The sequence below is a fragment of the Macaca thibetana genome, chromosome 10 (genome assembly GCF_024542745.1).
Source record: "Macaca thibetana thibetana isolate TM-01 chromosome 10, ASM2454274v1, whole genome shotgun sequence".
In the NCBI taxonomy this organism is placed as follows: Eukaryota; Metazoa; Chordata; class Mammalia; order Primates; family Cercopithecidae; genus Macaca; species Macaca thibetana.
The window spans coordinates 66119065-66143947 of NC_065587.1; the positions used below are offsets into that span (position 1 = coordinate 66119065).

General features: G+C 50.2%; 2 protein-coding genes across 4 annotated transcripts in view; both read right to left on the minus strand.

Moving 5' to 3' along the window:
• The window catches only part of RALY (RALY heterogeneous nuclear ribonucleoprotein), a 414018-nt gene that overhangs the window by 209339 nt on the left and 179796 nt on the right, over positions 1 to 24883 (minus strand). The gene's annotated exons all lie outside the window — the stretch shown is intronic.
• The window catches only part of CHMP4B (charged multivesicular body protein 4B), a 264810-nt gene that overhangs the window by 208755 nt on the left and 31172 nt on the right, over positions 1 to 24883 (minus strand). For 2 of the 3 annotated variants that reach the window (XM_050807299.1, XM_050807301.1), the window contains exons 2-4: positions 16211 to 16388; positions 13770 to 13884; positions 12629 to 12755 (exon numbers count right to left, since the gene is read on the minus strand). In XM_050807299.1, the coding sequence (XP_050663256.1) occupies positions 12629 to 12755; positions 13770 to 13884; positions 16211 to 16388 (420 nt within the window). Of the gene's footprint in view, positions 1 to 10097; positions 10968 to 12628; positions 12756 to 13769; positions 13885 to 16210; positions 16389 to 24883 lie in introns of those variants that run through there. The other variant, XM_050807300.1, reaches the window with a different exon arrangement.

The following is a 24883-nucleotide window of genomic DNA, read 5'->3' on the forward strand; positions in this document are numbered from 1 at the left end:
TGATTGAATTGTGGCTCGGGGGACTCGAGACAGTCACTTTAGACATTTAGAGTTCCAATCATGCTGTCACCACCCCAATCCCCCACCCTTGGCACCAAGGAAACCATCTCTTATGAGAGCCGATTATCTTTACAGCCTAGAACGTCACACTCTAAAACACAGGCTCTGCAAATCAGAATTCTCCGTGACTAATGTACGTCCAGTGAAAATATCAAAATGCCTATTTAACAGGAGAGGGCTGATTGGAAAGCCCATCTGACCTGCTGGTGAAGTTCCGTGGCTGATGTCATTTGAGAGTCACCGGCTCCAAGCCTGGGGAAGGTTGTGAGATCACCTGTCTGGGGGCCACTCTGTCTCATCCCTCAGGGCCCAGGCAGTGCCCACGGTCCTCCCTCCAGAGACAGTGGCAGGCAGGGGAGGCCAGCGGATGGGGAGGCACGCACGTCAAGTGAGCGCCTACTGTGTGCCGAGCACTGTGCCAGGAAGGATCTCATGCAGTCTGAGAACAACCCTGCTGGCTGAGATTTATCACTCTTTTGCAGAGGGAGCTTCCTATGGGATCTCACAGGATAAAGAGGAGTTAGTTGGGGGAAGTGGAGAGGCCTGGAAAGGCATTCTATGAAGAGGGGACGTCATTGCAAAGGCAAGAGGCAATAAATAGAACAAAAGCAGTCTGGTGTTGCTGAAGCTTAAAGTGCCAGCAGGGAGAGAGAAGGACAAGGCTGGAGAGGTGGACAGGGAAGGAGCAGGGAGGCACAACTAGAAGCCTGGAGAAGCTGGAGTAGGCTGCCACTGTCATTCAGGGGAGAGATGGCGGAGGCTGTAGAGATGTGTGCTGGAGGCAAAGCCAGTAGGACTGTGTGACTGATTCAATGCCCACGGAGGCTGAGGGGCAGTGAGGACCCAAGGATGACACCCAGATTCCAGTCTCCAGAGCTGATGGCGGGGTTGCCTGTGATTCGGGGACTCAAGGGAGGCACCGATGGTGGAAAGATGCGGCATTGCCTCATGGGCATGCTGGGTTCATGGTGCTCGTGAGGCATGGGCCCAGGATGACAGGGTCTGACTCATAGTGGGTCTAGACCCAAAATTGAGGCACAGATGTTGGTTGTGAGCTTGACAATGATCTCTACAGCCACAGATCAGAGGGGTGCACATGGAGCGTGGGGTAGGCTGCAGATGAGCACCCTGTTCATTCATCCTGCACACAAGTTCCATTTGGCCTGCAGTGTTTCAAAAATCTTTGAGCCAATGTTTAAAAATCAAGCATGCTCTCTTAAAAATACAAATCTTTGGTTTTTCTTAGAACTCAGAAGACCTGGCAACAGAGACTGGAAATCCCTCAAAGCAACCATCACCGAGGAGTGGTTGTCCCTTAGACAGGGGCACGCGATCTCCTGTTCACCACAGCCCCCACCCTTGTCTATTGCCTCCCAGAACCTGAGGCTAAGTAGTTCTTGTTGGTGATCACAGCACTTGTAATGATTCTTTGTCCCCTGTCTCTATCAAATGCAGGGAAACAGAGCAGTCTCAGAGAGTCAGATCCACGCGTTTAGGTAAAATAGGAGAGCATATATGTTTGCAGAGCCCAAGACAATTCCTTTGCCTTTGCCACACACGATGAGTCTGCATCAAAGGCCTAGCCCAGGCCAGACCTTCTTCTCTCATTCACGTGATCTACTGGTGTCCCCTGGTCTAGAGAGAGAAGAGAAGACACACAGGGAAGAGAAAGAGATCAAAGAAAGAGGATGACGTGGGAAATTGCCAGGGAAGAGACTCTCAGAGATGTCCAAGACTGCCTGGAAGTCAGATCGGGTAGGGCAGGAAGGATCTGTCCCAGGCAAGTGCACACAAGGCCACACATGCATCCACACACAAAGAAGAATTGCACAGACATGCACACAAACACGCATGTGCACACGCATATACCAGGACATCTCTAGGCCCGCTTACACTCATGTGTGCATGCCCCTCTACACACAGAGGCACATGTGTGCACACACAGAGAGCAGAACAATAAAGGGTACGCACACGCATAGGCAGGCAAACACCCACATGTAGGTGCATGGTCACATACGCTCAGGCACAAAGATATACGTGTCTGCACAGACACGGACATGCCCCTGTGCACAGAGCCACCCGAGCCTGTGCCCTCCCAGGGATCTGCGCTCCCACCTCACAAAGCCCTGCCAGTTCCAAACCAGCAACTTGTAACTAAATAAATATGATAAACAACTCCCCTCCAGATGGCTCCGCACACACCCCCACTCCTCTTGCTTAGAGGGATGGCACATTCTATGCCAATAAATCCTCCTGTTTGAAAACATTTGCCTTCTTAATTGGCCCGTTTATGGGTAAAATATGTTTCTGGGTAGTGCTCTGCCAGAATGGGATGCCGAGACGCAAGGCTGGCGGTGTGTGCTGCCGCCCCGGCCTGGAGGGGTCAGACTTGGCCCACCCCCAGAGACAAGGCCCAAAGCGGGGGTGAAGGGGTCTCAGCACTGCCAGGGCAAGCTCCCCCATGATCTTTTCCTCCCTGTGCTTGCATGTCTTTCTTGGGGTTCACATTTGTTGACTTTACTGTATGTGGCACTGTCCAAGGTCCTTAGAGGAATCCACTGGTCCTGACTTGCCTTTCTCTGAGAGCAAGCCTGTGAGGTGCAGCTGACTGTCATAGCCCCCAAAGATATGTCCACATCCAAATCCCTGGTACCTGTGAATATGACCTTATTTAGGGAAAGAGTCTTTGCAGATATAATTAAGTTAGGGATCTTAAGATGATATCATCCTGGATTACCCGAGTGGGCCCTAAATCCAATGACAAGTGTCCTTAGACAGGAGAAGACACACAGAGGAGACGTAAAGACAGAGCAGAGATTGGAGACCACAAGCCCAGGAACGCCAGGGATCACCACATCTTTTCCAGAGAAGGCAGGGCAGGGTTCTCCCCCGGAGTGTCTGCGGGAGCGTGGCCCTGCTGACACCTTGATGCGAGACTGCTGGCCTGAGCTGTGAGCGAATGCGTGTCTTGTTTTCAGTCACTCAGTTCATGGTCATTTGTCACAGCAATACCAGGAGACTGATCCACCCCGTCGCGTATGGGAGGTGCCCCGACCACACACAGCCAGGCTCAAATCCATCCTCTGCTGCCTCACGGGCTCTGCAGGAGACCCATGCTGGAGGTGGGGAAACTGAGGCCCAGAGAGGGTCGAGGCACCAGTCAGTGGCCAGGCAAGGACTAGAACGCAGCACCTTGGCCCTCCACATGTGGCACCCACCCCGGCAGTTTCCACATCAGGAGCAGGGAGGGGAGGATGCCCAGCCCAGGACAGCCCCAAGCGGAGGGTCCCCTTAGGGTCCCACTCTGAGATGCTCTGAGGAAGGACAGGAAAGAGACCTCCTGGGGGGATAAATTTTCCTTCATTCTAAGATGGCCCAAGGTGGGTAAAGCGTGAAGACCCCCCATAGCCACTCCAGCGAGTGTTCAGATACGCCATGTGCCAAGACAACCTCTCCTTCACGTGCCCCCACCCCACCCCCAACTGGGGAGGCAGTTTCTGACATCTCTCCTTCCCTTGCTCCAGGCAGGAGAGTGACGCTGGTGAGACCCCACATAGCTGGGTTACCAAACTGGTCGGCAACAGAGCCGGGATTCTAGCTCAGGCCCCTCTGCTTCCAGTGCCGCCTGCTATGCTGCCTCCCAGGTAAGAGTCAGGAGCACGTCCCAGGATCGGGGGATGCAGCCAGGCCACCAGAAACAGCATGAGGCCCTGGTTCCTCTTTCCCCCTCATCTATAAACTACTGGTCTCTGGCTCCGCTGCCCATTGTGGGCCAGGGTGGGTCGGAAGTTTGGATCATCCACTGTGTGGCCTTGGTCAAGTCCTCTCCCTCTGTGGGCCTCCATTTTCTCATCTGTACAATGGGGAACATGGTAATAGCCATTCCTAAGAGTTGTAGTGAGGACCCATGGAAATAAAACCCCGGGAGCCCTTGGCAACATGCTGGCACCCAGCAAGCGCTCAATAAATGCTGGCGGGTGTTCAAGCAAGGTTAGAGGTCAGTGAGAGGGAGCACCTCACCCCCAGCCACAGAAGGTCACTTGACCAAAGTGGAGGGGAGTAGGGGAGGCTGGTTGTGCTGGCAGTGGGCGGGACTGCAGCCCTGCCTCTGTGCTCACCATTAGCACCCCTCCCCAAAGGACACCAAATCCTCTGCCCATGGCTCAGCCCAGCCGCTGTTCTCAGAGCCAAGCGATGGCCGAGTGATCCGCAGATACAGGGAGAAGGGAGAGAGGAGCATCATCCTGTACGACAATGTGGCAGCTGAAGTTCCCAGTCCGGCTAATACGAACAGAAACCAGATCGTCAACGTCACCCAGGAGGGGTCGGCTAAGATTAAATGCTCTCAAGGACAAGTGGCAGGTGTGGGAGTGACAAGATCCAGCCCAGAGGACTAAGAGGTACCCCTGGCTACTGAGTGGAGAATGGTTTGTAGGAGGTCAGGGAGAACAAAGGAAAGTGGCACGTTGGTAGCTTGAAGCTGGCCATGGTAAGAGAATTTACACGATGGAAATCAGCAAAGATTACAAATCAGTGTCTTTTTTTCTGAAGGCATTTCTTCCTCAGCGCTTCCCCAAGTGCATCCAAGGCCCTCCTTGGCAGTATGATAAAAACATGTCTTCTGGGCACCCCTCCCCAGGCCTCGCTAGGCACTGTGCAAGGTGAGGCTCAGCCCCATGAGATCCCCTCAGCCCCGAGGCCACACTGGGCCCACAAACCTCGCAGAAGGAGGAGGAGGCAGAGGAAACTGGTGGAGTGGGGTTGGAAAAGGAAATTTGCCTAAGGTATGGGGGTGGGGAGCTCACCAGGGAAGTAGAGGGCAGCGGTTTGGGTCTGTGCTCTTGAGAACCAGCTCCAGGGCAACAACTTAAGTCCCCAGCCTGGGACCCACTCCCACCCTCCCAGGAGCGGGTTGCCTTCCGGCTACGCCAGATGCAGGACCTGAGGTGGGGGACACACATGTACCCATGTCCATAGAGCTGTCCTGCTTTGCTGGACTCCTGGGGCCAGCACAGGGACCTGGAACAGGGAGACCGCCTAGAAGATGAGCGAGCAGCTAGCAACTGCGGCCCCCCACCCCAGCACCGCAGAGTGGGCCTCCGTGCACAGTGACTATTGCTGTGATTGTTGTTACAATGGCCCCACCTCCTGGCTGGCTTGGCCCCCTTCTTCTACACGAGGGCTCTCGGCCTCCAGACCCTGGCAGGAGCTAGGACACATGGGGGTGTCCCTGCGGGCAGGTGGGGGACGAAGGAGTGAGGGGGGCAGTGGGGACCTGAGAAGCATGGAGAGAGGGGAAAGTGAGGTAGGGCAAGGGAACAGCCCCGGATGCTAAGCAGACACCGCTCCCCGCCCCACTCCACCACCTCCTCTAGGCCCCTCCCTGCGCCAGGCGTAGACCAGCCGGGAGGAGCTCACTGTCTCCTCTCCCCTCAGTTTGGCGGGAGCGGGGTCTCACAGCCTGGGACATGGCGCCACCTGCAGGCCCCTGGGCGCGCTGCCACGTCAGCCCCTCAAATCCAGGAAGAGGGATGGGGAGGACCCCACACGCTCTAGGGCTCCCCCCACAGCGTTTCCCAAAAGATATTCGGCGGAACTCACACCCTGGTCAGGTAGTTTGGGAGATGTCCCTTGGAGATTCCCAATGCACATTTGACCCTGAAGTCTGGCTTGAGTGAACGCTTCCATTCCCTAAATAAACACAAGCCTCAGGGAAGTGAGCCTTTCTAGGCCTCAGTTTCCTCATCTGCAGAATGGGGATGACGGTGTTGCACTAGAAAAGATTATCTCACAGACCAGGTGGGATTCTCAAACTTGCTGCTTGGGACAATGCGGCAGCAGGCCAAGGGGTACCCAAGAATGCCAGGAGATACCAGAAGCCACAAGGGCCAAGGAGGATCCTTCTCCACCAGACACTCTGCTGATACCTAGATTTTGGACTTCTGATCCCTTGAACTGTGAGAGAATATATTTCTGTTGTTTTAACTGAAGTTGGTGTGTCCACGTTACAGGCTGCTGATGTGGCCTGGCCACACGCCTGCCCAGTGTCGTCTCTACTTGGAGCAGTGGGGTTTGACTGTACAGGATCACAGCTGCTGCAAAGCTGTCTCCACATCACTGAGGGAAATGGAAGGCAACCTTAGAAGCTTCATCTCTATCCTCTCCTGGCCCCAAATTATTGCCTGAGAACCTAATTTTCTTTCTCCCTTTCTTCCTGTTTTCTGTTCCTTCTTTCCTTCCTCCTTGCCTTTCCTTCCGTCCTTTCCTGCCTGCCTGCACTTGCCTTAGTCTCATGCCCTCCATCCCATCTAGCTCCAGCCTCCCTCTCCAGTTCTACCTCCCACTCACTCCAAGCAAGCCCCTTTCCCCAGCCAACTCCTCCTGAGGCAGCCCCTGGCCTCCCTGCCGTGTCTCCCTCATCAGGTTCCCTTGGTCTACAGTGTTCCACCCCTCACAGGCACACGTGGAAAATCTGCTCCTTCACGTGCAAGCTCAGATCCTGTCTCCTCCTGGCACACTCTGGCGACAGTACTTCCCTCTGACTTTCCACCACACCGGTGTTCACATAAACGTCTTTGTACCTGATCAGTACCAGGTGGACCTAGGGGCCAGGAAGTACAGCAACCTCAGCATCTGGTAAGGGAGTGGGAAATGATGAAGAGACAGCGTGGAGGGGTGGGTAGCAGAGGAGGGAGGAAGCCGAAGCTCCTGCAGGACAGGGAGGGCTGTATCCAGGAGGGGAGGGCCACAGGGCCAGAGCACATGCTCCAGGAGACAGGGAAGTCTGGGTAACAGGATTTGGGGTTCAAAGGGAGATGAAAATGGGGGCCAGGTCATGACGCCAAGTTAGCCATTCTGAGGACTTGATCCTGTCGATCTTGAGTGTTCAAGTGTGGGCTCCAGCCCACCTACATTAGAACTACCTCAGGAGTTTGTGAAAATGCAATTTTTTTTTTTGAGACAAGAGTCTCACTCTGTTGCCCAGGCTGGAGTGCAGTGGTGCAATCTCAGCTCACTGCAACCTCTGCTTCCGGGGTTCAAGCAATCCTCCTGCCTCAGCCTCCCAAGTAGCTGGGATTAGAGGCATGTACCACCACACCCAGCTAATTTTTGTATTGTTAGTAGAGACGAGGTTTCACCATGTTGGCCAGGCTGGTCTCAAACTCCTGGCCTCAAGTGATCCACCTGCGTCGGCCTCCCGAAGTGCTAGGATTACAGGCGTGAGCCACTGCACACCCAGCAGTGAAATCCAATTCTTGAGTCTCCACCCAGCTCTGGGGATTTTTCACAAGTTCCTTGGATAATGGTGACGCACCTTTAGTCTGCCCAGAACAGGAGAGGATAGAGGCAGACTGAGGGATTCGAAAGGACCAAGTGTCACGATCAGATCCACTTTTTGGAAGAAACTGGTAGCACCAACCACATATCTATCTTATGTTCTTGGTTCTGCCTCCATGGTGGACACTGTCGTTCCACCTACTCAGCAACTATCCCTCCTTCTTCCTTGCTGACAGAAGCCTGATTCCAGCCAGTATCAAGTAAGTGGGCAGTAATATATTCAGGGAAGGGAGGCTCCAGCCCTAGCCCTACGGGAGAGCCCTATTGGTCCCTTTCGTCCGGTACAAACATTCCAGACTCCCTTGCAGCAAGAAGTGGCGATGTGACAGTTATGGTCCATGAGGCATAAGGGACCAGTTGTGAGATGACTCGGGGAGCCTGGCCTGTTAACGTAGGCTCAGGTGAAGGAAAAGCTGGCGGGTGCTGGGTCTGCTGCTTCCTGACACTGGGCATGTGAGGAAGGGCCATCTCACAACCAAGAGACGGCAAGCCTTCCAGCCAGGTGCAGTGGCTCACTCCTGTAAACCCAGCACCTTGGGAGGCCGAGGTGGGAGCATCGCTTGAGCCCAGGAGTCCAAGATCAGCCTGGGCAACATTGTGAGACTCCCTCTCTACAGAAAATTTAAAAATTAGCTAGGAGTAGTGGCGTGTGCCAGCTACTCAGGAGGCTGAGGTGGGAGGACTGCTTGAGCCCAGAAGTTTGAGGCTGCAGTAAGCCATGATTACAGCACTGTATCCAAGCCTGGGTGACAAAGTGAGACCCTGTCTCAAAAAAAAAAAAAAAAAAAGGAAAAAGCCTCTATGTGTGCAGGGTGCCAGAGCAGAAGGATGCAAAGAATCTGGTTCTTGAGGACATGGTTGAGCCACTACCCCAAACCCAGAACCCCCGCCTCGCCCCACCACCAAGACTTCTTGTCCTAAAATTTTTAGACTGTAACCACCTTGAGGGCAGGGACTCTGATGCCTGTACTCCTGGCCCCTTGAACAGTACTTAGCACAGAGTAGGTGCTCAATAAATATTTGTTGACTAAGTTTTCATAAGTAAGTAAATGTCTTCATTGCTTATACCAGTGGGTTGAGGCTTCTGTTGCTTGTAGCCAAGGAATCCTGACTCAGTAACTTCTCTGTGGCCCCAAGAACCTCCTGAGAACAGGAGAGTGGCTGGGTATTACTGAACACTGTACCCCACAGGCCCTGGCACAAGACCCACACCTAGTAGAAATAAGCAGCTATTGCTCAGAGGAGTCACAGGCCCTGCCCCGGACCTGGCTCCTGGATTCACGAGCTAGAGGACTGAGTCTGCAAGTTCCCCCCAAACAGGCCTAGGGCAAGACGCCCTGTAATAGCTGATGAGAAGAGCTTAAGAAAGTCCACTGCGGGGCCAGGCGCGGTGGCTCACGCCTGTAATCCCAGCACTTTGGGAGGCTGAGGTGGGTGGATCATGAGGTGAGGAAATCGAGACCATCCTGACTAACAGAGTGAAACCCCATCTCTACTAAAAATACAAAAAATTAGCCGGGCCTGGTGGCAGGCGCCTGTGGTCCCAGCTACTCGGGAGGCTGAGGCAGGAGAATGGCGTGAACCCAGGAGGCGGAGCTTGCAGTCAGCCGAGATCACGTCACTGCACTCCAGCCTGGGCAAGAGAGCGAGACTCCGTCTCAAAAAAAAAAAAAAAAAAAAAAAAAAGTCCACTGGGTCTCCCACACCAGTGATACCCAGAGGCCACACCAACTGCAGGCTGAGGGGGTGGAAGCTGGCAGCAAGCACTGCCACTAGATTTGTTTTGAGGTGAAAGAACTTCTGAGACTAGCCAGACCCAACCTCCACAGAAGTCAGGAATTTTTAAGCCACTGTCTTCAAGTCCCAGTTCTAAGTGTGGCAGCCCTGGGATGATGCAATGAGGGGTGAGGGACAGGGCATGAGCTGCTCCACACAGGCAGGACCTCAGGACTGATCTACTGCCATCCCCTTGCTTTCCAGGTGAGAACAGGAGCCCCAGGGAGGGTAGGCAACTTGCCCCAGGGCACCCGGTGAGCAATGATGGTGTCTCGTTATGAACTCAGGTTGGTTTTACTTTAAAAGGTTTGGGAGTGAGCACGGGGGATGGGGGTGTCCTCTCAATACTGCAAATTTGCATGCAAAATTAAGGATGAATATGTAGAGATCCACCTTTCAGAAGAGGTTCCACAGCATGCATCACATTCTCAAGGGGATACAAGACCAAAAGAAAAGGGGACAGAGTGGAAGGGGCTGGGCCAGAGTCGTATGTTGAGTCTCAGCAGTCCTGAGGTGACCTCTGTGTCCTAGATTCTCAGTCACTGCCCTACACTTCCTCCCCATGGGAAAGGCCATTTCTTCAATGTTCCCGATGAGCCTTGTCTGATGGGAGCATCATGGCTTCCAACAGGTAAGGCTCCTGCTGGCACCGCCCATGGACACTGGCAGAGAAGAAATAGGGAAGACCCTGGAGTGCCCAAGAACCAACTCACCCTGAACTGTACCCAGAGAGTCACCAGGCAAGGTGAGGGCCAATCTAGAACTTGAACAGACTTCCACTGAGACAAGCTCTGCTCTTTGATTCAAACTGTTGATACATGTCATGGTTAAGTCTTCCATGTTTCCAGACTCCACTGTACACCCTGCTGGTCTGGAAAGGGTCAGATCCCGAGGCAAATGATAGATTAAACACAACAGCAAAGTATGAAAATTAATCGAGATATTTAATAGACAGTGCAAACCATAATTTCATCTGAATATAAATGTATGCACATGTTTCCAATGAGTTATCTATCAGTTATCACAAACAGCAACAAGGACCTTATAGCTATGTTAGAAAACTGTATAGCTGGAACTTAATTCTAACAATCTCACTTGCTCTCAAGAGAACACCATCCATTTCAAATCAATGTCACAAACTCCAAAAGACCAGGGAACAAGGGGGTGAGGAGTGGGCCAGAGTGGTAAACACAGGGCCAATACACAGGTGATGGACAGAAACACAGCTCTGGAGGAAATCAAAATCGGATGCATTATTACAGCTAAGGGCAAGGAAAAGCCTATGGCTTTTGAAAAATGACTTTTCTGCCAGTACCGTACAAGTACACAAAGAGATGTGCGGCAAGTCAACTGACTTACAAGGACAGAGGCTACATTTCAGGTCATTTCAACTGCAATCGGTCGACCCTTTCCATTGAGGATTCAGCAGTGGAGTCAGCGTAGTCCAGAAGCTCAATGTTGGATTTGCAAATACAGTTTATTTTACAGAAATTCAACAATATAAACAGCAGGCACTTCCCACCCAGCCCACCCCCCTCCCCCCGCCCGTCCCCCCAGGTGCAGACCATGCTATGCAGAGAGTGAGCAGCAACGCAGCCCTACTGCTTTGGAGTGAGTCGAGAGCGATGGAACCTGCCTGCACCACATCCTGCCTGCCCCGCACACGCACACGCCTGCTCGCTGCGCAGGTCACCACAGTCTGTCTGGGCCCAGCCCGCGCTGGACCCGTTACATGGATCCAGCCCAGTTCTCCAATTCCTTCATGTCGTCGTCTTCCTCTTCTTTCTTCTTGGCTGTGTGAAGACAGAAAAGGCTATTTAGGATGGCTGGTGCATTCAACATGTTCTGGCCGGAAACGAGCGCTGCCTGTGCTCCATGGTGTCTGTCAAACAGCCCTGCCCTGTGGCCAGCCTCCTCTCCAGGCTGTAGGCAGACTGCTCCTTGGTGCCTAAAAGCTGCAACATACAACTCTGGAAAACCAAGCACACTTTGGCAGCACCCACCCTCCACCTCCAGCAGGCCCAGACAAAACAAGAGGGATTCTACACAGAGGCCCTCAGGATTCCCACGAGGCTTCGGTCCCAGAGCCTGCAAGGTGGGAGGAGAATGGGAAGAACCACACAAGAGATCAAATCCTTGCCAACCCCCAACTCCACCTCAAGTGGCTTGACCCATGTCCACACAGCTCCAGGAGGCTCGCTGGACAGCCTCTGCCCACACAGCTCCAGGAGGCTCGCTGGACAGCCTCTGCCCACACAGGACTCCAGGAGGCTCGCTGGACAGCCTCTGCCCACACAGCTCCAGGAGGCTCGCTGGACAGCCTCTGCCTACACAGGACTCCAGGAGGCTCGCTGGACAGCCTCTGCCCACACAGGACTCCAGGAGGCTCGCTGGACAGCCTCTGCCCACACAGCTCCAGGAGGCTCGCTGGACAGCCTCTGCCCACACAGCTCCAGGAGGCTCGCTGGACAGCCTCTGCCCACACAGCTCCAGGAGGCTCACTGGACAGCCTCTGCCTACACAGGACTCCAGGAGGCTCGCTGGACAGCCTCTGCCCACACAGGACTCCAGGAGGCTCGCTGGACAGCCTCTGCCCGCACAGGACTCCAGGAGGCTCGCTGGACAGCCTCTGCCTACACAGGACTCCAGGCAGCTGACTCTACTTGAGGGGGCCGTTTCCTCTTTCTACACAGGAGAGGGAGGTGACCACAGCTGGTCAGGCACTGCCCCCAGGGCGCTCTCTCTCATGCCATATCAAATTGCCTCACTTTTTCTAGAAGTTCTGTGTGGATTACTTCTACCTGGGGGTGAAATATTGTGCAAGGGCATGGGGGAAGGGAAGAAGGAGGAAATGAAGGTTTTATAGAATCAGGTCTCCAAAGGAATCAAAGCTGTTTCCTTCCCCCAGGGGCGGCCTCTAGGGGCCAGGGCTTTTGCAGGTGTGCACAGCACAGGATACTAGAGAGGGGGCAAGAGCTGTCCTGGACTCATGTTCTCATACCTTCTCACAGTGCCTGGAACTTTCTCTTTAGTGAAATAGGAAAGATCATTCTAGAAAAGAGGCTCTCAACTGGAGGTGATCCAACCCCTACAAAGGGACATTTGGCCATGTGTGAAGACATTTTTGGTTGACATAACTCAGGGCGGTTGCTACTGGCATCTAGTAGGCAGAGGCCAGGGATGGTGCTGAACACCCACAGTGCACCAGACAACCCCGCCCTCCATTCTCTCGACCCAGAGAGGTATCTGGCCATGTCCGTAGCGTCAAGATTAAGAAACCCTGTTCCAGAGAGAAACCAGAAAAAGCCAGGTGACATGGCCTCTGTAGCCACTACAATGGATCCTGTCTGGTTCTCAATCTTGGGCAAGCTCAGGACACAAACCAAAGCCAACCGACCACAAGATCACCCGCCACATGACCTCGTGGGTGTACCATGACTCTAGAAGCACTCACCGGGTTTTGATGGTAGGGCTATAGAGGGAACATTTGGTAGAGGGACTGTTTCGGGTCCACTGATTTCCAGCAAATTCTTGTCTAGTTCCTCCTGTTCTAGTTCTTCTAATTCTGCCATGAGCTCATCCTAGTAAAAGGAAACACAAAGTGAGTGCCCTCCCTGGGAATCCCAGCCCCCGCGGTCATGCCTCCTACCTAATTAATGCTCATGGAGACACACACCCCTCTGAGAAGGTCTGCGGGGAGGTGAACTCCAGGTTCCACACCCTGTGATTCAAATATCCTAAAGCAGCTTCTACTGGGGAACATATCACTGCTGCACATCACTGATGTAGACCTCGGTGTCCTGCACTACACTGTGAGCATCTGGGAGAGGGGATCGTATCTTTGCCCTCCTATTTCTTTGGCTCAGAGCTGGGCACACGAGTGAATGCTCAGAAATGTTTGCTGATTTGAAATGAATGAGATTCTTCCATCAAACTCCAGTGTGAAAACATGAAAACCCTGGTTTTGAGAGCCAAAGGTAAGAGCTGCAGGCTGTTTTCTCAGTTATACAGTGAGGGTCAGAAAGCACAAAGAAAGGTCGAGCAGAAAGGATCTGACCTTTAGGAGATTCAAATCTAACACAGTGGAGTACCTTCAACAGGGGCTGGCACCATTATTTTAAAAACCTTAGAGACTCAAGGTCCCAAATTGCTCAGCAGAAATTGGCAGGTGGCTGAGATCCAGACACATCCCCCGGGTCAGGGGTAAGTGCCCCCCACTCCTTGCTCTACCTTTCCCTCATGCTGGAGCTGTCTCAGGGCAAATCCTGTGAACTTCTCCAGGGCATGGTCATCTCTGCTGCCCAGCTCTGTGCCAGGGCCCACCCTGGAAAGGTGCAGGCTAGCTACTTGTTCAAATCAGTTAGTGACCTGAAGCCTGCTAAAGGGTTGTGATGAATGTTCCTTTACTCTACCTAAGCTTCTACCCCAAAGAGGGAAAGTGTCCCTCAAAATGTAGAATTCAGGGAGGGTTAACACCATGTCCTGTCTCTGTCCAAGTCCAAATGCTCCCTGCCTGAGAGCCTTCAAGAGCACATCAAGGGGCAGCCTCAGGGTGTCATTTGTGAAGCTTATGGGATCTGTACAAAACTACTCACCTCGTCAAACTCTTCTCCAAACCCTACAGGTTTTGAAATTGCTGTTGAAATCTCCTCCGCAAGTTCTTGCTGGTCAGCAATGTCCTGCATTAACTCATCAACTTTATCGATGTCCCTTCAAATGCAATGGACAGGTATCATATCAATTCGTTAGGCTGTGTAAAGAGGGCCTGCAAGGCAAGGCAGGAGCAGAAACTGGGCCCCACACAATCAACTTCCCAGCCACACCCCCTGCAATGACTCCCTGTTACTTGTTACTTGGCATTATTGCCTGCCTCCTCCCCTTTAAAATAGAGAAGCACAGACTCAAGGGGACAGGAATGTCTTCAAGACACTACCCAGTCCAACACCCTACAGGTGGCACTATCAAGGTCCTACATGCAAATTAGCAAAGGTGTCAGATAAGACCGCAGGGCTTTAACTCCTGGGCCAATAGCTCTTTTTCAAGTCCAAGGGTAACTCTGCACGGGGGAAGTAAAAGCACAATCACAGAAGACAGCCATGCCGTCTAATGGGCCTTCCATCTACTCAGTCCACCTATGGATCCTCTAGGACCCCAAAGGAAAGGCATATTCTGAAAATATGCAGAATTTTCTTCTACACACTGACAATCATATAAACCTGTATTTCCTCAAGCCAATATATGCACATATATGTCAACATTTGCACAGTATTTAATGAGCTGCACTCTGCTAGGTTTTTAGGAGAGCACAGAAATGAGGCATATATGGTTCTCATTCAAGCAGCTCAGTCCAATGAACATCTACCCTCAGACAAAACCTCACTTATTTGAAGGCTACTTCTCCTGTAACCTTACATTCCTACAGCAAGATCAGCGATCAGCAAGCTTTTTCTGCAAAGGACCAGATAGTAAATACTTTAGAATTTATGGCCAGACAGTCTCTATTGCAAATACTTAACCCTGCTGCGTAGCACAAAAGCTGCCACAGACAATATGTAAATTAAGGGGCATGACTGTATTTCAATAAAACTTTTAAGGCCAGGTACAGTGACTCACACCTGTAATCCCAAAACTTTGAGAGGCCCAGGAGAGAGGATCACTTGAGGCCAGGAGTTCGAGACCAGTCTGGGCAACACAGTGAGACCCCATCCCTACAAAAAATTTTAAAAATTAGCCAGGCATGATGTCACACACCTGTAGTCCTAGCTACTCAGGAGGCTGAAGTGGGAGGATGGTTTGAGCCAGGATTTTGAGAGTGCAGTGAGCTAGGATTGGGCCACAGTATTCCAGCCCAGGTGACGGGATACAGCAAGACCCTGTCTCAAATAATAAAAAAACTTTATTTACAAAAATAGATGGCAAGCCCATAGGGTGCATTTTCCCCACCCATTGGACAGCACAGCTGAGTACCCAAAAGGAAGCAAAAAAGGCTCCTGGCACCCCCAAATATATGCTGCCAAATCTAAGCACTACAACAAATGCAGATTTTTTATTTTTATTTTTATTTTTTTTTTAATTGAAATGGAGTCTCGCTCTGTCGCCCAGGTTGGAGTGCAGTGGCACAATTTTGGCTCACTGCAACTTCCGATTCCTGGGTTCAAATAATTCTCCTGCCTCAGCCTCTAGTAGCTGGGATTACAGGCGCATACCACGATACCCAGCTAATTTTTGTATTTTTAGTAGAGATGGGGTTTCAACCATGGTGGCCAGGCTGGTCTCGAACTCCTGACCTCAGGTGATCTGCCTGCCTCAGCCTCCCAAAGTGCTGGAATTATGGTGTGAGCCATCTCGTCCAGCCCAAATGAAGTTTTATTCATGAGAGAGGTCTTCATTTGGAGCCTCCTTACCTTGGCCTTTACCTTGGCTAGTTACAACTGTAACAAGCTTGGTTATCTAGTTTCTTAGGCCACTGCCATGAGAGGTAGCCATATAGGGGAAGAAGGAGTGCTGAGGGCAAGATCACTGTCAGTACGACAGCTACAGCTGGAGAGCAAGGGAGGAGGCAGAAAACGCCATCAAAAGCAGACACAGGAACAGAGAGATCCAAAGCTCTTGGATGAACCATACATTTCAGGGCCCCTGACAGCATCAGAAAAAATCATGGGCACCGATTCTAATCCCAGTTCTATCCAAGCTCCCATGTGACACAGGGCAAATCAGTTTCCCTCTCTGGGACACAGCTTCCCCACCTTCACATTCACAGGTCTGGACAACAGGACCTTCTAAAGGCCTTTCCACCTTGAAACTATGCTCATCACAATAACCCTGAATTACTCAGAAAGTATTTTTGCATGCCATGAGATCTGCTTCCAAAGGCACATCATCCATTTTCGGAGTTCCAAAAAAGAATGAGAATTCAAACAAACTCAGGTGCTCGAATAGGTAAGTCAAGGGATCCGTCTGCCCAAGGCCATGGCCTGGGTACGAGGCATTCCGGGACTGGCACTGCCCTGTGGCGCAGGGGCGGGTGGACACGTACATGTTGTCATGGGCCGCCTTCATGGCCTTGGCGGCATAGCCCATGTTCTTGAGCACCTCGGTGTTGGTGTTGGCATTCTCCAGGGCCTCCCGCTGGAACTCGATGGTTGATAATGTGCCGTCGATCTGCGCCAGCTGCTTCTCATACCTCTTCTTACGCTTCAGTGCCTGGAGGGCTGCTGCATTGGGGAGAAAACAGGGTTTTAGAGAGCCCAGGCACAGGGCGAGGTCTTAGTGTTCACTGAGTTCTTTCCCGAACTCTACTGGAAGCACCTCTGTTGTTGCTTCCACTATAGCAGAGGGTTCATAAATTCTACACAAAGAGCACGTTCAATTTTCTATAAAAACATAAAATTCACATACCTCAAAACACAGCCAGTAAACAAGCACACAAGCCAAAGTTCAACCCTCGGGTAACCACGCACACACACAAATCAAAGCATGGACAGCCACCTGAAGAAAAGGATGCTCTGGGGTCAAACTCCTTTAGGGTCAAAGTCCAGCTCACAGACTCAGGTGAGCTACTTGGCTTCCCAGATGGTGTCAGTGTGAGCAGCAAATGACATACTGTATGTGAACACCTGGCACATTCATCAGTGTGTACGCCCCTCAAAAAAAGCAGTTCTCATTATTATAAAGCAATTTAAAAGTACCATTTTATGCCAACTAAACTACAGAAATCATAAATATAATGACTATACCAAATACTAGATCCATTTGGGTTAAAAATGCTATTTCACTCATAGCCAACAACTCTGTAAATTGTTACAATGCTTCCGAAAAGTAACATGGCAACACACAGCAACAACCACCATGATGTTTTTACCCTCTGACCCAGTAATTTCCTTCTGGAAATGTATTCAAAAGCAAAAAGCCCCATGCCTGAAGATGGTTACTACAGCATCCTCCATCATCGAAAACACGACTAAACTAAAAAGCCAGACAGAACTCCCTGCCACGGCCAAACCTAGAGTCTGGCCATTTAGTTGGGTCAGTGGCATCATCTACCTTAGCCTCCTAGCATGCTGAGACTGTGGAGATCATCGCATGTTAAGGTCCAGTCACGGCAAGCAATCTGACCAAGGTGAATCTGTGGCAGAACTGGAACCAAAACCACATCTCCCAACTTGAAACCCAGATTTCCTTCCCCCTCACGGTCTCAGTTCCACTCTTCACACTGAAAAAATATCTTTAGCACACATCTTAGATGACGTTGGGGGTCAGGACACACCACCCCAAAATATGACTGTAGGAGACCAGAATATACCACCCCAAAAATATATTTCTTTGGCATATTTTGAGCTGGTTATTCTAAGAAACTAGAGTAGCTCAAAAAGCTGTCCTTTTGTTTAAAAAAAAAACAAACAAAGTACATCTAAGAAGAAGATCTACATTACTAAAAGTATCTGTGTCAGGAAGGGGGCTGCTCTGAAAACTTTCATTACCTAAGAGACCTTCTGCATAACAACACATCCTTTACTCACCATACAGTAATTCTTCCCTCACCCTCCGGTAAGCTGTGTCCCCCACCACAACCCCCAAGCCCCTATTCTTTTCTGTAGCTCAGGATACTATATAAGCTTCAAGCATCTGACTCTTCTTCCAGTCTCATATTTTGTGGGATTTCCACATGTACATATGTAACTAAATACGGTTTTTCTCTTGTTAATCTGTCTTATATCAATTTAGTTTGTAGCCCAGCCAAAGAACCTAGAAGGGAAGCTATTTTTTGCTCCCCTGCAATGGGCATCAAAACCCAGGAAGGAGGCTCAGCAGAGACTCCGTCAGAAGAAATGGCTGAGCTGGAGTGGGCTGGGTCGGGAGCACTAGCCTCACACACACGTGTACTCAGCGCTCTGCCATGTCCTGGAGTTCTGGACCACGGCCACCTCCTGCAGACTGGAGGTCAAAACCCCCTCCCCCATGGGGCTGTGGGTTCTCCATATGTCACATGAATAGGTCCCATGCTCCTTCCACTCACACCCCCTGCTGGCGTGGGATTCCGTCCTAAGGACCATTTGCCAAGGGAAAACAGCTTGGCCTTCGTATAGCACACAGTTCCTCCAAAAGCAGCAGAAAAATTCTCCCAGCCAGTCTTTCCAACCAATGCTGACCAAAATACATACATACGCACATAAAGAGAACTCGTAAAACATCTGAAAAACAATGAAATGTGCCCCATTAAATCTGAAAAGTCACTGAATCCGTAATCTCCCTTGATTCTGATGTAGGCCGGAATGGCCCAAGACTTCAAGAAACCCATCCTGCAGTCACACCAGGGGATCAAGAAACCCATCCTGCAGTCACACCAGGGGATCCTCGAGACCCTTCACTCTCACCTTCTGGTAGCATAAGTCATGCTCACTTCATAAGGGCCTCAAAACAGCAACCCTTTAAGGTTAGAACGACCACCCCTTTTAGTTGATGAGGAAACTGAGGTTCAGAGACGTCCTGTGACAGCCCAGGTAACTGGCAGAAGGGACTTAAACCAGGTGTGGAACCCCAAAGTCCCTGCCCTGCCACTATGTTATGCCCCCCACTTAATGAAAAAGGTAGGATACTGCCCTGGAGGGATCGTCCAGTCCTGCAGGGAGTGACATGGGGACCATGGGAACACAGAAGAGGGAATGCAAATCCAACCATTCCTTTGCTGAAAAATCCTCAGTAGCTCCCTTTACCATATGGTTTGATATGGCCTGCAGCGTCCCGCAGAGGCAAGGCGTTAGAATTCTCTCCGCAAGCCCAAGACCTGGGAGCCCTAGCACAAGGTCTACAGAACCACCTTTCCCATGAGTAATGTCAGAGGGAAGAGGTCCTGGGGGAGTCCTGTAAGTGCCCCAGGGCTGGGATGGCTGGATTGCTTCCTGTGACTTCCTTGGTGTTGTGTTCCTTTTCCACAAAAGGCATACCCCAGACATACTCTAATCACCAAGTGACTGTGAATCCTTCCAAGATCAAGTGCCAATGGCCCACAGGTACCCCTTTCCCAAGTCCCCTCCAGTCAGCTCCATCACCCACAGCCCAGCCCATCATTCAAGATTCACCAAGGCCTTCCAGAACGGGCGCAATGGCTCATGCCTGTAATCCCACCACTTTGGGAGGCCGAGGTGGGTGGGTCACCTGAAGTCAGGAGTTCAAGACCAGCCTGGCCACCATGGTGAAACCCCATCTCTACTAAAAATACAAAAATTAGCTGGACATGGTGGCGCACACCTGTAGTCCCAGCTACTCGAGAGGCTGAGGCAGGATAATTTCTTGAACCCAGGAGGTGGAGGCTGCAGTGAGCCAGGACTATGCTACTGAACTCTAGCCTGGGCAACAGAGCAAGACTCCATCTCAGTGGGGGAAAAGAAAAGATTCACCAAGGCCTTCCGAGAGCCTGCTGTGTGATGGTGAACAAGCAACGGCAGTCTCATCCGCCTCCTATTTCATTTAATCATCCAGAGATCCCAAATGAACAAGGAGACTGGGGATCAGAAAGGTGATGCAGCTCACCCAAGTCATCCTGCTGCCAAGTGAGGAGGGGAGTAGTCTGTGTAACTCCCAGCTCTATGCTCTTCCTCATGGACTCAGAACAACAGCAAGTGACTCTGAGACCGTTCATAAGAGCAAACACTCTTTGACGGAGCTGCCTTGCTTTTCAGTGTCCTGAGTGTAGCAGGAGCTTGGTAAAATGCTTATGAAACTGATTTTATACAGTCAGCTACATTCTTATATTTAAAACCAAAGTTACTTCCCTATTAACATCATAGATTTAGAACTGCTTTTTCTCCAATACATTTTCCATTGGCAGTGACTCCTTGTATGCCAATCCTAACTTCCTCTGACTTCCACCTCCCACTTCTAAAATCTCCCAAACAGTAAATTATCTGGAAGCAAAACCCAAATATACCAGGGAGGAAACCAACAGCCCATCCCCACCCCGAATGAAATAATGCTGATATTATTCATCTTTGTAGATCAGCAATCCAGCAAAATAACTGATACACAGTAAGTGCTTAGTATCTACTAAATTGAACCTCCAATTTCATTTGTCTTACAAGGTTTTCATGTATTCTATCCAGGGTTCTTCATGGGGGATCCACCCATATTTTATCTCCCATGCACCTCTGACCCAGAGAATTGACGTCTTACTGAAACACAGGCTAGAACAATCACTTGGCAGCATCCTTCCACTGCATTCCTCCTGGCCCACAAACAGGGACTTCCCGCAAGCACCTGGCTGTAAGGTGTGCTATCTCATACTGGGGATAGGACCTGAGCAAACAGTATGAGGGACAGTCCCGGGGAATCCCCCCAGGACTCCTCTTCCTGCCTGCAGGGTTCACACAGCCTCTTCCCCTCTAAGCAGTGAACTCTCCAGGAGGTTGATTTTTCTTATATAGATCTATCTGCTGTCTGTGTTTCTCAGCTAGTTGAGAACTCCAAAGGGAAAGGCTACATTATTAATTTTCCCCCACAGAAACCCCCAAACATGCTTCATGAGTAAAGTAACCTTGAAAATTGACATGGGGTCAGCATCTGGGCTGCAGAAACAGACGTAGACAAATATTCACAGCACTTGAACCACCTCCTGTATCTTACAAATGCATGGCATCGGTGGTGAGGTGTAACAGGGCAAACTAAAGGCTCAGAGGTATTAGAGTGCTTCCACAAGTAAAATGCCAGTCTTCTTGAATACTATTACACTTAGTAAAACTTCCTCCATGCCAACCTTATTTCTGACTACAGAAATTTTCTATCTGTAACCAACCCAATGTTTTCATAAATATTAAATATATACTGGTTCTTAATGTCTTGCCTTAACTTCTCCAGATTCCTGATGGTTAGATTTAAAAACAAGTACTGAGTTAAAAAGAAGCTGTTCATCTAAATCAAATATTCAAGAAATCCATTTTCTGCCAGAGAACCCCCAGCGTCATTTATAAACACAATGGCTTTAACAATTGAAATCTAACCCAGGTCAATAGAAGTTTAAGAGGTTGCTTTTAGATGGGAAAAAAAACAGTCCTTGGAATCTCCATATTTAATTATGCCTTTGCCAGTTCCAAGAGAGTAATTACAGCAGCAATTACAGAATCTAATAACCAGCTTTATTGGCTCTGAAAGCTGAAGCAAAAACAACTCCAACCATGTTGAAATAAACATTGGTCTCCAGACAGTTGCTTCATTAGACCCTCCAAACAGCTATTTAGAGGAGAGATACAGAACAGATACCCTAAGAAGCAGAGACCAGGCAAAAAGACGTTTGCCCAGGATGGAAAACCTTCCTGCGAGGCAACAGTTAGTGATTACAGAAACCATTTTTAGAGAACACATCAGTTCGACACAACCAGACAGGACGTTCCTTTCTCCTAGTCAAACACGACTTCTCTGAAAAGCTGCTGAGGAGAGCAAGTTTGCCTGTCCCAGATCTAGGGGTGTTCAGTATAGGGGCAAATAGCCCAGGGCATCTCAATAGATGCTAAGAAGTCATAACTATACACTCATTACTAGTATAGAGAAATTCAGGCATGGAGGGAAAAACGGACCAATAATATGCTCTCACTAAATGAATGGCAGTGTCTACAGTCCTTTCGAAGACCCCAGAGTCTACATTTGAAGTCATCTAACAGAAGGTACGGGGCTGGGAGGGAAGAGGGCTGCTGCTTTCCCACTCTCAGCATGAACGACGAAGCAAATGAACACACTCCTGAGGACACTTACACACAAATGCAACACCAGGACTCCAGCCTAAGTGGGTGTTCTGAAGAACCCTCAGCAGCCTGGTCCCAGTAGGACTACCGGCAAGCGGGGAGCCGAGGAGGGCTAAGGGAGCCCCACTCTGCCTGCCAGCAATCACTCAGATAGAGCCTCCTGGTTATTCTGCCAGTGAATAAACTCAGATATTCAGGGTGCCTTAGCCAGGAGAAGCATGCCTGGCCCTCAAGCCACTGGTTGCTTTGCTGGACAGAGGAAGTGATGGGTGTGTCATCTGTGATCTGTCATCTGCCCTGTGAGTATGGGCAAGAAAAGACCCAAAGTTAAGTCTACGGCCATGCCACCCTGAATATGCCCAATCTCGTCTGATCTCGGATGACCCAAAGTCAAAATAACACAGTTAACCACCAATGTCAAAGAAACCCATTCACCCGTAAACATGGTTATTAGTGACCATCCTTGCACCACACGGCATTAGAGATCCCACCAAACTTTGACTAAATAAGAGTTATAATCATGGCATCAAGAATAGAGGGAGCTTGAGGAGCTCTTGGAGATAATGAAGACCAACCCCTCATTAGATAACTGAGAAAAATGATGTCCAGAACAGGTGGCACAGCTTGCCAGGACCCCGCAGTGAGTCAGAGGAAGAACCAGGACTAGAACCCAGGTCTCCAGCCCAGGACTCTTTCCACCACCTCAAGTCTGTTGTTTCCAAATTTAGTTGCTACAAATAAATCAGCAGTTCCCTGTGCCATAAGGAAAACAGTCTGCCTAATGTTCTTTCATCCAGTTTTCAAACCCTGCCCTTGATAAACTCCATTTTAAAGCTCATGCTGACACATGAAAATCAAAAAGCTACCTAGTTTGCTCTCCTAGGTCCCTAGACAGCAGGGGGGAAAAAAAAAAAAAAGAGGTGCTAATCAGGCTAGTTCAACAGTACCTTCCCCTAGTAAGTACTGTTGATGCACCTACAGTTTCAGAAGGCAGGGCAGGGTTAGGCTCTCATTTCTCTACCCTGGGTGAGGGTGCCTGGGACGGCATGGGCAAACAAAGTTATCAGAAACCAAAATGCACAAAATGCACCTTGGAAGCCCAGACAGAGGCTGTTTCATGTCGATTGTTGCTGAGACAGTGTTGCAGGCTCACCTGCAGGACGAGGGCCTCACCCTGCAAAAGCCTTGGAACGCTGTCCCTGACACTGCTGTATTTATTCCCACACAGCTGGAGAGTTCAGGCGAGAAGTGCAGACAGCTTTTTCCAGAGCAGCCTCCTTCCCTGTGATATATCTCCCTGTTCCTCTAATTTGCTCTCTGTGGCCTGGAGCTAATGCACTCCATTTAGAGATGGTAAAATAAGTACTTGTGTATGACCAGGAAATCGGAGTCTGAAGCCCTGCTGACTTCATCAGCAAACACATAGGGAGTACAGTACTCACTGCAAGGGAAAATTCTAGACAGAAAGAAAGAAGCCCCTTATCTGTTTGAAAGGGACAAAGATGAAAGAAATAAGCCCCACAACTAACAGCCTAACAGAATATCAAACGCTCTGAATCATTTAAACAGTACAAAGTGTGTTCCGTAAAAGGCATGATAAAACACACTCTGCCGTCAAACAACCTTAGGAAATGCTGGGTCACATCAAGTTACAATGGTCATTTAGGGAGTCCAGTTGTCCAGCTTCAAGTTTCACCTCCACCATCAAGTAAATTACTTAATCTCACTAATAACCCTCATGATAATAACACGCACCTCATAGGGTTATTGTGAGGATTAAAATGAAGTACATATGTAAAGCACCTGGCACAGGGCATGACAGGTAAATGTTGGTCACTGGTATTATTTACTGCAGGACTTCCCAGATCCTATTTTGATAGGAAGAAAACACTGACACCTAACTGGCTCACCAAACAAAGAGAAAGACAAGAAAAACCAACAAGACACACACCGACATCTGTAAGACACAGCTTGGGAGAAACCAATTTAAAACCACCTGACCATTTGGCCAATGCCAGCTTCATCAACCCCTGCCCTTGGTTGATGCCGGCCAGCACTGGGGCACAAAGGAAAAAGAATATGAGGCTTGGTACCAGTAGACCAGGTCAGAATCCCAGCCCTGAAGGTGGCTGTCAGGTAAGTTATTTCACATCTCTGAGCATGTTTGTCAGATGCAAGATGGGGGTGAAACCACTACCCTAAGGACAGACGAGGACAGTCACTATGCAAACACTTGCTGAATGTAGGCATTCTCTCCGTCTTGCCTCTTTCCCCGCTGCCTCTCTTTCCTTGCCTGTGTCCAACATTGTCTCTGGGGATCTCTGCATCTTCCTGTCCCTGTCCCGTCTCCCACACATTTTTATTTTTATTTTTTTTTTTTGAGATGGAGTTTCACACTGTCACCCAGGCTAGAGTGCAGGAGGGTGATCTCCGCTCACTGCAACCTCCGCCTCCCAGGTTCCCTGCCTCAGCATCCCAAGGAGCTGAGATTACAGGAGCCGGCCACCATGCAGTGGTGTCCTATCCCCTTTCCCAGCCCAGTGTGTCTAAGAAAGAGTAGACAATTGTGGTATAGTGGAGAAAAAGATAATATATAACAATAGCTAACATTTATGAGAGGTTTCCTGGGTGCCATGATTGGTGCTTTCATGGGAATGAAAAATTGATACTATCCATGCTCACTAGTTCTTCCAGACAACCTATCTATGAGGTAGATACTGTTACTGTCCCACTTCAAAGATCAGGGTATTGAGGCTCAAAGAGTTTATCACCTGCCCAAGTCATATAGTTAGGTAGTGGCAGGCCTGGGATCAAAGTCAAGCTGCCTATCGGCAAAGGGCATATTCTTTCTCTGCAGAAGAGCATCTACCCTGCACCAAGCAGGCAGCTGGGCCTGCTTCTGCCTGAGCCTGGGGATCTGAAAGCCCTGAAGGCCTTCCCCTCCCCATGGATCCCACAAGCTAGCAACAGTCTGGCAC